The sequence below is a fragment of the Rissa tridactyla genome, chromosome 2, assembly GCF_028500815.1.
Source record: "Rissa tridactyla isolate bRisTri1 chromosome 2, bRisTri1.patW.cur.20221130, whole genome shotgun sequence".
NCBI classification, from domain to species: domain Eukaryota; kingdom Metazoa; phylum Chordata; class Aves; order Charadriiformes; family Laridae; genus Rissa; species Rissa tridactyla.
In genome coordinates this window covers 27960828-27974696 of record NC_071467.1, presented here as the reverse complement: position 1 = coordinate 27974696, position 13869 = coordinate 27960828, and the positions used below count along the sequence as shown (strand labels likewise).

Sequence of the window (13869 nt, the reverse complement as noted above, 5' to 3'; positions counted from 1 at the left end):
TAAAACACTCACTCATCAGTAGGTTCATAATTAAAAAACATGGTTTAAGGTCTGAAGTGTTTCCTAGTCAACAACGCTCAAGTTTTTATACAAACCCCTTTGACGGGACGGAGTGGAAGGAGAGCAGGGAAGGGGGAAGATAAAACCTGAAAGCGCAGAAGCCCTTCACTGTGAAGCTGGGTAACTTCTTCCCCCATCTAACACAAAAATAACACATCGAGGAAAAGACTATTAAAAGTCATTGAAAGAAATGAATGATTATAAAAGCTGAAGGTTCTTCTAGTGGTCAGTATGGACAGGACAGGATTACGTTAATTTTCTTTTTTTGGCTTAAAGCTTAGAGAAGTTTAACGGATCGAGAAGTAGTCCAGCACAGAACATCATGACTGGCTGCAAACAAGCCTGCTCCACAAACAGTCAGATCTATTCCAGTCCTTTATAGAGGCCCTTCAGATTCTACCATTATTTTTCTTACATGGTCAAAATATCATGATTCTTATGTCCCCAGATGTGGCTGAACTGTCATGACACAATACATTTCATATTTTATAGGAGTAACTACAATGGTTCACTTTGCAAAAGGAAGCAGTAGCAAATACTGTGCTATTATCCTGATTCAGACAAAAATGAGTTACTTTGTCAATATATCTTCCCTTCTGATCAAAAAGGCTGAGAAAAAGGAGAAACATAAGATAGGAAATAAAGTACAGCTTAACACAGGGAAATAGAGTAAAAAGTCCTTTGATTAATTAATATAACATTATACCCAGGCTTCCTAACCCCCACCCTCCCTTCAGTTACAAAAACAGTGGATGATTTTCTGTCCAGCCCCAGCCTACTTGACTTCAGAATGCAGAAGGCGGGCAGTATTTCGAAATACAAGAATATTCAAAGGTTTACGATGCAAACGAGCACAGCAAATCCCTACAGTGAAGCGATGTAAATAGCATTAGGAAAATAAGAGAATACATTACCATATTCCCTCAATAAGCCATCGACTAAAGAACACATAATCCCAACAGTGGTCTCATCCCTTATTTACTTACACATTCTTCCCAAAACATCAAGAAAACGGCAATTTGTTCTTGCTTTTTTATACTCCTGAGGCTGCCAGTTGGCAAAAATGCAGGGCTCGCCTCTGCCGCACAATGCCTGTGTTGTTCCTGTATCATACTAGGAAATTCTTTCACTTGTGTATTTTTATATAAATAACAAAATATATTAATTTTGAATAATAATCTTTATTTCTTTATTAGTTTATTTGTAAAAGGTACATTGTAATCCTGAGCTACTGCTTTTATACATTTAGCATCATACAAAGACGGATCATTTACAGTTTGATCATTTACATTTATTGTGCTCCAAAATCCTTATCTGAATATCATTTTGTCCTAGCAGGAACATAGATAATTTAAATTACATGTATCCCTGAAACATCCACATTAATTTACCCATCTGACCCCATTATCTAAATTACTACAGTCGTCTAAATCACTCAGGACATTCCTTCCAAATTTAGCAAAAACTTGTTTAAAACTATAAAGATGGGCAGTGCAAGAACTGGTCCCTCAATCCTTTGTGAATACATCATTAGAAAAAGCTTTCTGTTTCCGTATTCTCTTAGCAAGTCAGTGCTAAATTGACGAGATGTACTTTGATGGAATGGTCCAAGTAATTGTTTACTTATTTCCTTATTACAGCAGTTAACGTGAATTTACAGCATCTCCCTTTGCAGTGACCAGTGCATAACTCTCCCCAACAGGGAAAATCTGACATGATCAGAGGAAAGTAAGAGGCAACCCATCACCATCTTATTGTCACCTATGTGACACTGAAGTATTATGAAACAAGTCATATGAAATGCTTCCCTTAGACCCTGTAAAGGAACTTGTACGAATAACTGGAGTTAAGTTCCATAATCCGAGCATGGCTTTTAGGATTTGCCAGTTTAAAAAAAAAAAAAAAAAAAACCACAAACAAAAAAACCAACCAAACAAGAAAACCCAACCAAAACCAAACACCTAAGCTCCAGGATCCTTGAAAAGAAAGCATTTATCCAAACTGAAATCCAATCCTGGATAAATGGGAATTTAATTGGACTACCAAAATAGCATCTCTCTACCTGAAAAGTCTCAAAGCGTACAGTGTTTACAAATGTCTCTCTAGCAACAGTGTCAGTCTTTAAAGCACACTCAGCACTTTCATTTCCTGAATAAGGTCACTATGATCTTAGGCAAAAGATACAGTAAGCAGTTCAAGCAAAATGCTTATTGCTTAGGTTTTAAAGCAAGCCACTTTAATATGATTTTAGTTAAAATGTTAAGTACAAATGTGAAGCTACTGTAGAAACACTTATAAACACTTTTGCTTTTGAATTCTTACTGATCACCTAGAAAAATGGCAGACGATTTTAACATAACAAAGGAAGTGTAAAACTTAATACTGTCTGTTGAAATAAAATTCAACACCTATAAAGACAGAGTTATGAACATGTAAACACAGCTTTAGTATTCAGAGCTAGGGAATCTAGCAGCAAAACAAACTATTTGCATATTATGTAGTGCAATGAACATTTGTTCTTAGAGACCCCCACTCTTAAGACTACTTTGAACAGAATGGAATCCTTACAGGAAAGGTTTTAAAAGTGTCCAAGATGTGATATCCAGAATTACTAGATGTTCATCTGCTATCATCTAACAATTTCTCTACGCAAAACTGTGCTCCGGATAACTGACTTTAATGGCTCCCCAGTAGCAGGCTCGAATGAGGCAGATTAAACCTAAGAGATAAGCGATAGCCCAAGAAACATACGTTGCGTGAAATCGCCTGGCGAAATCCTGTGTACCAACCTAAAAAGAGAAAACAAAAGCATCAAAACATACAGCACTATCTGCTTTTCCGGGAAGAGCAAATTATACAAAGGAGAAGCATTTCAGCACCTTTTTTACTCTGATAAGGATAAATCAGGTATTTTATTAGCTTAATTTTACACAATTGTAGGATAATTGAGCTTAGAAGCGACATCAGGAGGTCTCTAGTGCCAACTTCCCCGATCAAAGCAGGCTCAGCTCTAAGGTCAGATGAAGTTGCTCAGTGGTTTAATCCAACTGGGCTCCAAAAAACTCCAAGGATGGAGGCTGCAGAAGCCTCTGGGCACACCGCATGGTGAAACGTCTTCATCGTTTTCAAACTCAGTAAGATTGTTAAAAAAAAAATAAAAATCTGTCTTTTAATGTTTTTATTTTTGGCTGTCACTGTTTTTATTAGGGAAACTGGAAAACTCTTCATAACTCATTTAAGCTCACACATAAAAAATTGTTCAGGTTATAGGGTAAGTTAGAGGTACAACAAGAATCACACATATGAATTTGACTGCAGGTATTTCCTCACATGTACTTTTCTGGGACTGCCGGGTAGAAAATTGGCTCTAGTAACCTGTACCAGATACTTCAGAGCCAAGCAAGCCAGACAGATAGTTTTCCGAGTACTAGAGTAACAACATGAGCCTTGCATATGCACATTTCTGACTTTTGGAATCCCATTCCCTTCCACTGTAGTAGAACTTACATTCCTGGCTCTACAGCAATATGTATTTCTGGAAACCTGGAAGTTTTGAGAGCTCTAACAGGAACAAGATGTTCCAGTATTTCTACAGTAAAGTAAAACCATTTTTCATAAAACTGAAGTTTTATGACGAAGAGTCAAATTTAACACCAGGAAGAAGAGACTCTCAAAGTGCCAGAACATTTGGGTTTTAGGAACGTTTCATTTTTCTGGCTAAGTCAGATGATTAAGTCCATGGTTTTAACAGAGGTGATAAAAAGCACACTAACTTCGCAGGTTTTACTCAAATGCTGGGGGGGGGAAAAAAGAGCAAGTCAGGCAAGGGAACTCCTTTGTACACGTACACCCCTGCACACAGTTGCAAGTACATCATAGTACATCACTCACAGTTAATCCAACTCCAATGAAGATGCATATCATTCCAATTGTAATATATGCACAGCAGCGTCTCCGTGGCAGTGCGCTTCCAACAGAAGAACTGTTAGAAAATAAACAGTATTTTAAATTAAAAAAAAAAACAACAAACAAAAAAACCCAAAAAGCCCGCAACAACCTACGTGAATAGTAACTGTTCAGTCTAAATGGGGGAGGGGAAGAGAATGGCAATACACATACACTATCTTAAATTTATAAAGTTGTAGGCAAAGTTTGCAATTATATCAAGCAGTAAAGAGTCCACACGTTTGTTCTAAAGGGAAACTATTGAAGATTATCTAGTATCTGAGATTTAATCTAGGTGCTTACAACAAAGAGAGAGGTGCCACACCTCCAGTTTGAATGGGTCTACCTCCTATATCCACAGTGCACCCAGATAAGTATCTTGAATAGCCTTTGGATTGCAAAACCCAAACTTGCTTTGCAGCTTCTATGTAGGTTGTTAGACACCCTTTAGACTTTTAATACATCAATACAAGGCTTTAATACATTCACGGCATTTCAGTAACTGGAAGTCACTTCTACCACCCCTAAATGTCATTAACAGTAACAACCTGCACTACTTATTTCTTGGAATAGTTCACCCAGTACTGTTGGGTGGCTAAACTCTACCTCCTTTCTTGAGGGAAAAAAAACCCAAACCATTTTAATCACAAACATTTCAACGTTTCAAAAGACAGAAATTCTTTAGACACGTTTAAGTCAGTTTTGGTAACTTCAAAGACATGACAAGTTCTTTTTTGCTTTCCAATTTTCTTTTAGAGTTCTACCACAAGTTACATGAGCTGCACAAATCACTGTTGACAACCAAGGTAAATAAATCCCCTGGAATTTCTGTCACTCATCGTCTAGAACTCCAATACAGACAGCTTTGTCTCTACCTGCTGCATTAAGTTAACTATTACAGTGCCTCAGTCAAACAGAATATACAATGCAAATCAACCATTACATTCTTTACTACAGGTTAGAGAAATTATTTCAGAAGCTCAGTGTTGTTTAGCAAATACATCTTGAGTCACAAGTTTACCATCACGTGCAGCTATTCTAACGAGGAAAACAGAAACATGATTTAATTCCATTGAAACAGAGTGAACACATAGGTCCATTGAAAGGACTAGAAAGGCAGAGGTGCTTTCGTAAAACATGTACCATCTATCTTAGACGTGGTTTTGGAAGCATCCTGAAGCATTCGTTAGGTTGATGGTTGGACTTCATGATCTTGAAGGTCCCTTCCAACCTAGACAATTCTATGCTATCATTATTTAAGTACTTCATCCCATTCTGATGGGAGATGAACACACCTTTGGAAATAGTGAGATGTTTGTACCCTGTGCTCAAAGATGCGAGGGAAGGTCATTTTCAGCTCATGATAGTTCAGCATATTCACGATAAATGTACAACAGAAGAAAGCACTGCTGAACTACTGAAGCAGTACATCTGTCATATGACTGACCAAATTTCTGGCTGCAGTTAATTAACCACACAGGCCTCATATGCTTAGCATGTGACTAGAATTTTTTAAGCATTGATCTCAGAAAGCCTTCAAATAGATTGGTTTAAGCAGCTTTACTCCAATATGATTTCTTTACAAGGAATTTCTAAAATGCTCCAAGAAAAAACAACCAACTGCAGTCCTCACGCTAACACGTCGAGCTTCATCTTGCAAGGTATGGGTTGAATAGAGTGACCACTCACAAGCCATCTGTTACACATTTTCAGAAGAAGAGAAGTCCCCAACCTGTTCCGCTCATTAACTTCCCAGGGAAAATGACTTCTGAACAAAAGCCTCACCATACACATTTGGGATGGGACTGGGGGGTGTGATTAGGGTGGAAGAATTTGCAATTGGGGAAATAATGGCATCTTGCCACCCTCTCACCTCTGACACACACTCCCCAAAAGCCACCCTAAACACTTCTACAGCCATTCTAGAAGAGGGTTATGTTGTCTCATTCCAAGTTATGGGAGGAAAACACCCAAACAAAACAGAAGTTTTATAGAAGGGGACAGGGAGGAGACTTTTCTAAAAGCTGAACTGATGAGCACTGAGCTTGCCAAGCTGACCTCAGGTTCCCTCCTCCACAGGATTTCCTGGCTATATACTCAGAAAGTTAATTCCATTACAGGGCTGGATACCTTAAGATAAGCTGGCAGAAACGTCACGTTCAATACACCTAAACCACACATGATATTTACTGCACTGGCTATTTCACACGGAGACAAAGTTCATTTTGGGAAAGACACCTTCACTTTCAGAGCTGTAAATCACGATATTCCAGGTGCCATGTGTATTTTCCACCCATATTTCCCTCCAGTTGTGTCCCCTCCCATCCAGTAAGAAAGGCTGGGGAAGAAACCATCATCTCAAATACCGCAAAAAGGAAACGTAAAGGATGTCTTAATTTAACTGCCTTTTTCTTTCTACAGAAAACAAAGATAAAGTAAATATATTAAATTTCTGTGGTTGTTTCATCACAGATCTGGGAATATTTAGCAATCTAAATAAATCATAATTTATTTTTTGTCTCCCGACAGTGATAGCAGCCACTGGGCCACTCTAAATAGTGTGGCTTCCCCCCTCCCACCCCAAATTATACATAAAAAACCACAAACTAACTTTGAATAAAGAAAGCTGAAACCCTATCCCAAAACCTACCGACTGCAGCAACTTTGACAGGCACAACCAGAAATATTAAAACTGGTCTCAAAAGAACATTTTTAAATCGCAGAAGCGGCTGTTTCCATTGTGGGACTAATGAGGGTGAACTTGCTGCAAAGCTCTGCAGAAGGCAGCGGTTCTTTCTTTTTGAGCTGCTGCTGGGGAAGCAAAAGGCACCTGCCAGACCTTCGGGCAGCAACAGCAGATACAAAAGACACCAAAGCCAATTTAGCATCAGGTAGTAATTAGAAGAGGGACACTAGTGACAGAAGCTATTAAAGGAGTAGCACAGGAAAGAATGCAGAGTCTCTTGTGCTCCGAATAAAGAAGAATCACTGCCAGGATTTCAGACATGCTTTTAGAAGGGTTTGTAAGAGGAAGATCAAAATACCAGTATTTTGAAGGTGAATAGCACTGCTGAAACTAGCCTCCACAGTAGTGACGGGGTTCCAACATCTCACTCTTTCCTAAAGGCCCTGCAGACTTTATGGGGCAAAAGTGTTATAAATTCATTAGAGTTCAGCATTTTGTCAGACCTTAAAGAGAAATATAAGTAGGTTCTAAAGGGAAAAAAAACAACAAACAAAAGACAAAAAAGCGCAGATATTCGGCATTCTGAAATAAAAACTTGGACGATTCAATTCTCTTTCTAGTAACTGAATTCATGATCCTGAAGTTTCTAGGTGATTTAATGTACAGCTTGGGAAAGAGCAGCAGACAAAAAACAGTTCCTGCTTCTTCTCCATCATTAAATGAGAAAAATACCAGAAGCCTTCCTTAAACCTCTCACTCTGTTGGGAAACAGGCTGATAAACATCTGGTATTTTGAAACACAACAGCACACTAAAGCAGTCAAAAGAAACAGTTTCTCCCCCATTCCCAGGTGTCATCCTCTACACTATAAATTAAAACTATATTGCAACAATTTCCTCATTAGCGACCTTTGCTGTCCCAATGCAGTACGTAATGTTCAACTAAGAGCCCATGTCAGGTAGAACCACTGTGCATCAGTAGGGCTTCTGCAGACCAGGTTTGTAGTCCATTTCCAAAGAGATTTGGTCATTTACCAAATAAATTATTTTATTCTCTGCATCACAACTAATTTCCTACATTTCCCAAGTTATTTTGCAAAACAAGTGGCTCTTTGGGGGGAGGGGGGAAACGTGGGACAATGGCACAGACAAAAAAAAGTATGTCACAAAATAATACATTTGTGACCACAATGGTAGCAGGTAGATGGGATTAAAGGCAAACAAGAAACCCAAGATCCTGTTTCCACCAACATCCATATATAAAAGGTTCCTTTGTTTATGTATTCGGGGCACTATCGCTTTATTTTCACTGAACATTGTTTTGTTATTGACCCTTTCCTGTAGTAACTCCTAACTTCCCCTGCAGTGTTACAAGGCATTCTTCATATTAAGATCTTATCTCCCTCAACCAGACAGGTGGTCACAAACAAGCTATTTGCAGATTCCCTGCACTTTTAAAAACATTTCAAACAAAAATAATGAAAATTTGAGACTCTCAAAATCTCAGCAGATGTCTTCTGTTGCAGTAATTCAAAGTGCCTTTTGCCTCCATCTACACTATCTTTTTTTTCAGTGACAACCATCAACTGAGTCAACAGAAGGAATGAATAGTTTTGCATCTGACTAGTCGGCTACTAATGAAAAAAGTTTTGCACGAATAAGCTGAGATAAAGAAGGCCACATGCTCTTCTGACTACTCGGCTACAGGTATGACAACCTCTGCCAAAGGGCCGACAGAAAGCAGCAGGTCACTGCAGTTATTTATTCCACCACCATGACTCGAAGCTCTGCCTCACCTATGCTGTGCCCTAAATCCATGCATTGGAAATGTTTATGCCGCTGGAAGCGCAGAACTCCCAACCGTTGCATCTCAGACACAGGAAGACACCGAGCAACTCATTCAAAGCTGAATTACAATATTCCATAGTTTGCATCCTTGGCCCAAGGACAGAAACGCCCATTTGTTAAAGTTTGTTTTGTAGTCCACGATTCAGTTGTCACGCAAGCTGTAGTTTTCACAAATTGCACTGCAGAGATGCTCTGGTTTTATTACCTACAGATAGCATGCTTTGCACTTTATAGACAAAAATACTAAGAAATCCTCACAATCCAGATGGATTTTAAAATACAAGCAACATAAATCAACAGAAGACAGACCAAAAGATCACATGGTGTGACTTTTGGACTGTTGCTTGGAGTGGGTTGTTTTTTTTGTTGTTGGGGTTGGGTTTTTTGTTTGTATTCTGTTGGTTTGGGGTTTTTTTTAAGGTTAAACAGCAAATAATTTTGTACCTAAGGAGAGTCAAGAGAGAAGCTGATGTCATTTATCAAGTTGTGATATGATAAAATGTAATTGCAATTAGTTTAAAAACAAACAAACCAAACCACAAAACACCAACCCCCTTTCCCCCAGGATTGAAAAGACCAAATGCAGTTAATTACGGTCAGTAAAAACACCCCTGCAAAGCAGCATCTCATCAAGACCGTGAAGTTATTTGACCTACGCAAACTAGAACCCATCCACTACCCCACACCCCATTGGTTACACTCCTAAGGTTAAACGTGCCACTAGACTGACTTCTCTATCAAATACTCCAGTAAAAGACTTCAGTCACTGCTGAAGGCCAGGCCGTGCCGTGCCAACACCTGCAGTACATTTATCCTGAGCCTTCTGCTTCCTAAGGGACCTGCTAGTTTTTCTGCAACACACAACACAGCTGTGGTTTTCCATTCCCAGTGGAAAACACATTTGCTACTTTAACTGGAAGTCACACTTGCCCATCAAAGGAAGACAAATATTCAAATAAATCACCAGGACAAGAAAGTCTCTGAAGTAATATTTTTAAGTCTTATTTCACACCCTGTGGTTGAGATTCCACACAAATTTGATGTTACTAGTGTAGCTTTTAACAACACTTCAAACTAAGTATTCCTGACATCAGATAAGGAAGGCCAAACAAATACCCAAAAAGCCCCAAACAAAACCAAAACCATAAAAACCTCTTACAGTTCTCGTCTTCTAATTTTTCCTCCTTCTTATTGAAGTAATAGCAAATGAGTAGACAAGTTTTTCCACAGTAATTCATAAACATTAAACAAGCTAATGCATTAAGATGCTTAATACAAATAAGTTGAGTTTATGATATCAGTAAAACCTCTTTCGAATTAAGACAAGATTATTTCCTTTCCAACTTTTACAATAAGCCAATTCAAGTTCTACATTTAAACATGACACTCGATTTAACTGCATGAAATGGTAAAATGTCAAGGACATAAGTTGTTAATTTTAGCAACCCATTCCTGTCTATTGTTAGCAGCTTATTTTTACCTCAGAGAATTTTAATATATGCAGGTTGGATTTTTCAAAGTTACTGATTTGTGCATAAAGAGTGAAGAATTCATGTGCTCTTTAGCCTTGAAATTCAGATGAACACAGCAAAATAATCAGCACAGCAGACTCATTTTACTCCAAAGACTTTCACGGAACAAACACAGGCAACTTAATTAACAGTTAATTTACGTAACTTTGCTTTCAGAGAACTTACATTTTTTTGCAGTGTGGGCATTTTGCTAGTGTGTTAAACCTCAGTTCCATCCACTGTAAAAAGAAAAAATAAAAAGGTTGAAAAACTGGCCTGAGAAAGCATCTGTAGTATTTCATGCTAAATGTCACTGTGAAAACATTTTGCTTCTCAGGCTTTCTTTGACTTGTTTCTTGCTTTCTTCCATAAATGGGGTGCCCTTTTGTCAGTGGCAACACAGGATTGGGATTTCCATGTGAACATTTCCCATGACTTGCCTTAGTATTACAGGATTCGCCTGACGTAATGTGGTTTCATCCACATGCGTAGTATGGGCAACATGATAATATTAATACAGGTTTTTTTCTCTTCCTTCCATGACCATGAATATACCCGGAATCAAAATAAATGTGTTTTCTTTGGCACAGTTACAGATAGATGCATTTTCCCATCTTTCCCCAGCCCTTGCATCATTTGTGAAAACTAAGTTAAGTACACACAGAAAGATTAGCTAAAGAGTATTTTAGAAATTAGATGTCTTTATAAGTTTTATATCAATAAAATAGAGAAAACTGTTGGCTACTTACATGGTATTTTAAAAAGGTGGTATATAAAACCGTACCTGATATGGTCATAACCTTCCACGCACAGACTAAAACCTATTTGGGAAACAGCCTTAGTGAAAGTAATGCCTGGAACTACCTCAACCAGAAGATAGAGTCATATACTCATTTAAAGCCAGCAGGTTTTGTTAAATTTCATTCTGCTATAGTAGAACTATTAAACAAGCATTTTAATTTTGATTGCTTTGAACAAGGGGGTAAGATTAGCATTCTTCACTCTGTGAGCGGTTGTATTGTAATTGCAGCTCTCTCCTGCTGCCTTTCTCAACTGGAGGTAACACGGTTTCTTGGCAAAATATAATTCTCCTCTCCCCTCCCCTCCTGATTTATACTGAAGTCTCACTGCAAGTTACTAGCAGGGGAAGCAGTCACAACGCAGACCACCAATGCCTCCATTCAGATCCTCCTTATCTCTGTGAGAAATCAGAAGTCAGTCTACTAAAGCGACTTGTGGTTTTTTTAGCTGCTACAAACACCAATCAAAATCAGAGCCCATCCTTGTACGGAAAACAGGACCTACCTACAGCACAGCAGCGTTTAAACACTGCGAAGAGATTTACGATTTTATGTGCAAAGAAAGAGGATGTGGCTTGTGATGCCTTGCCAGCATGAGCAGGTTTTGCTGTGAGCAAGATTCTGATCCGTAGGATTTTCCTGCCTCTTGAAGGTCTCCCTCAGTTTTATTTACTTCTAATGGGGCTAATTCTCCACAAAGAAATAATCCACTATTTTTTGCCTGGTTCTGAAGTATCCAGTTACAATACCAGTTACATAGTTGTTCTTTAAAATTTATTTGTTTACAAAGACTTGGCCAAACTGATTTAGCATAGTTGTATTTTATCCCTTAATAAAATGAAAGCTGCTGAGCAATGCGTTTAAGGAGCATTAATTCTACTTCCACATTCCTGCCAGAGTTAGCTATTTGCCTGCATCCCTGTCAAAACCCACCGGTTCACTTAGTTCTACACAGCAAAAGTGGGATAAGGTGTGATTGTCAGTACCAGGGATGGAGACAGGCCTCTTCAGAGCGGTTCTTTCGGCTTTTTAAACTGCAATTCCAGGAACGGAAGCAAATCTAAATCCAAGACCTACTTTTATGTATTTGTAATTCAACTTCACTTCTGTACGCTACTTTTATTCCAGGGTAGGCAGCTCCATTTCCAAAGTTATTCATTAGTGATCTTTGTAGGGTATTAGTTATTTTAAGATTTCTGATTATTAGCCATAATTATTAATGGATACAAACTCAAATGCACTTGGGCTCCAAATATTGACGGAAAAACAGAGGCATTGGAAATCTGTTTTCATTGAGAGTTACCTGGAAGTAAGAGAAGCACTAACTGTTATGATGCCTTCTGCGCACACCAGAAATGTTTGCAGAAAAAAAGCAAAAGCGTGACAAGACATTCAAACTACAAGAATTCAGATCACAGTAGCACAGTAGGGAAAGGTTATTTTCGTGCACATTCTAATTCTTGGCGTTTTGGTGGGTTTAACAAGTAGTTTAAAGCACGCCAAAAGCTGGTCTTTTTATTTGTATTCCAGAATGATTTAAAGTACCTAATCTTGTTTCATGTTGTTAAGAAAACTTGAGGTCACAGTTATGTGAAATTTAGCTCCCTGCTGACAATACAGACTGTATTTTTCCCATTGAAATAATACAATAAACAATAGCCCAAATCCCTGGTTAGATGTACTGAAACACAGATGAAGATTTCAGAGCTCTTGAATGTTTCAATTGCGGACAAACCCAGACATCCATTCAGGGGTTTACTAAAAGAATATGTCAAACTTTCATTCTCTGAGCCTCAAATAGTTCTCAATACATTCAATAAAAGACAAAGGAAAAAAAAAAAAAGACATATATACACGTACACATCCCTACATACAGCCGCTTCTGCCCAAAAATGCTTCCCCTCTGCTCCCCGCCCCCGCCATCCTTTGGGAAAACAAAATACTTCTGCAGATTAAAAAACTTAGTTTTCTAAAGAATTTAAAGGGTTTTCTATTCAATTATTTTAGAAGAAATATTTTTCATATTTGATTAGTTTAAAAAAAAAAAAAAAAAAAATCGACAGAGCTCAACTGACAAACCACAGTGCTTCGCCTACAGCCTGTGCCTTACACAGCCTGCTCCTGGCTTGTCCTTGAGGGTCTCTCTGACAGCAGGATGGTGGCAGGGGGGGACAGGGACACCCCTCCCCTGCCTGCCACCAAAGCCAACTTGGCCTTGACAGTCACAAATCATCACAGGCAGAGCCCCTGGAATGACTTACTGCTGGCAGAAACAGTAACTCAGCCACAGCCCGAGTCCAGAAGCTCCCAAAAAAACCCAAACCAGATCAGACTGCGATTCAGCAGGACAGTTAAACTCTCATCCTGCCCTCCTTTTCTGTTCTACTGCTTTTTCCACTTGTCTAAACTCCAAATCTGATAGAAGCAGTGGAAACCTTAACACAGAAAAGACTCCTATTGGGTTACCAAGGAAAAAAATAATGTGAAGAACAAAATGTAAATAACTAGTGATAGTTCATCTACAGTATCACTTCAATAACAAGTCATTCACCCAGCTGAGACAGAAAAACTTTAAGCACTCCATAGCATGGAGCATGCTTTTAATAATTTGTAAAAAACCACACCCCACATGTAGAGGCAGGGAAAGCACAGCCCATACTTATGCTTTCATATGGAAAAAAAAAAAAAATCTTAGAAATGTGGCAAACAAGTTGATAGTCTTAAAAGAACACAGAACAAGCAACTGAATTTGACTTTACTACCCCAGGAATTCTAGCTTTTTTTTTTTTTTTTTTAACTGCCAAGTAAAGTAAGAAAGATCAAATCAACAGAATGGTTCCGGTTGGAAAGGACCTTAAAGATCATCCAGTTCCAACCCCCCTGCCATGGGCAGGGACACCTCCCACTAGACCAGGCTGCTCAAAGCCCCATCCAGCCTGGCCTTGAACACTTCCAGGGATGGGGCATTCACAGCTTCCCTGGGCAACCTGTTCCAGTGCCTCACCACCCTCACAGTAAAG

The 13869-nt window shown here is 38.7% G+C and overlaps 1 protein-coding gene across 3 annotated transcripts in view; it reads right to left on the bottom strand.

Annotated features, from left to right (window-relative positions):
- Positions 1-1210: 1210 nt before the first annotated feature.
- The window catches only part of PIP4P2 (phosphatidylinositol-4,5-bisphosphate 4-phosphatase 2), a 42373-nt gene continuing 29714 nt past the window's right edge, over positions 1211-13869 (bottom strand). For 2 of the 3 annotated variants that reach the window (XM_054192134.1, XM_054192133.1), the window contains exons 5-7: positions 10236-10288; positions 3952-4042; positions 1211-2849 (exon numbers count right to left, since the gene is read on the bottom strand). In XM_054192134.1, the coding sequence (XP_054048109.1) occupies positions 2706-2849; positions 3952-4042; positions 10236-10288 (288 nt within the window). In that variant the 3' untranslated portion in view covers positions 1211-2705. The remainder of the gene's footprint in view (positions 2850-3951; positions 4043-10235; positions 10289-13869) is intronic. The other variant, XM_054192132.1, reaches the window with a different exon arrangement.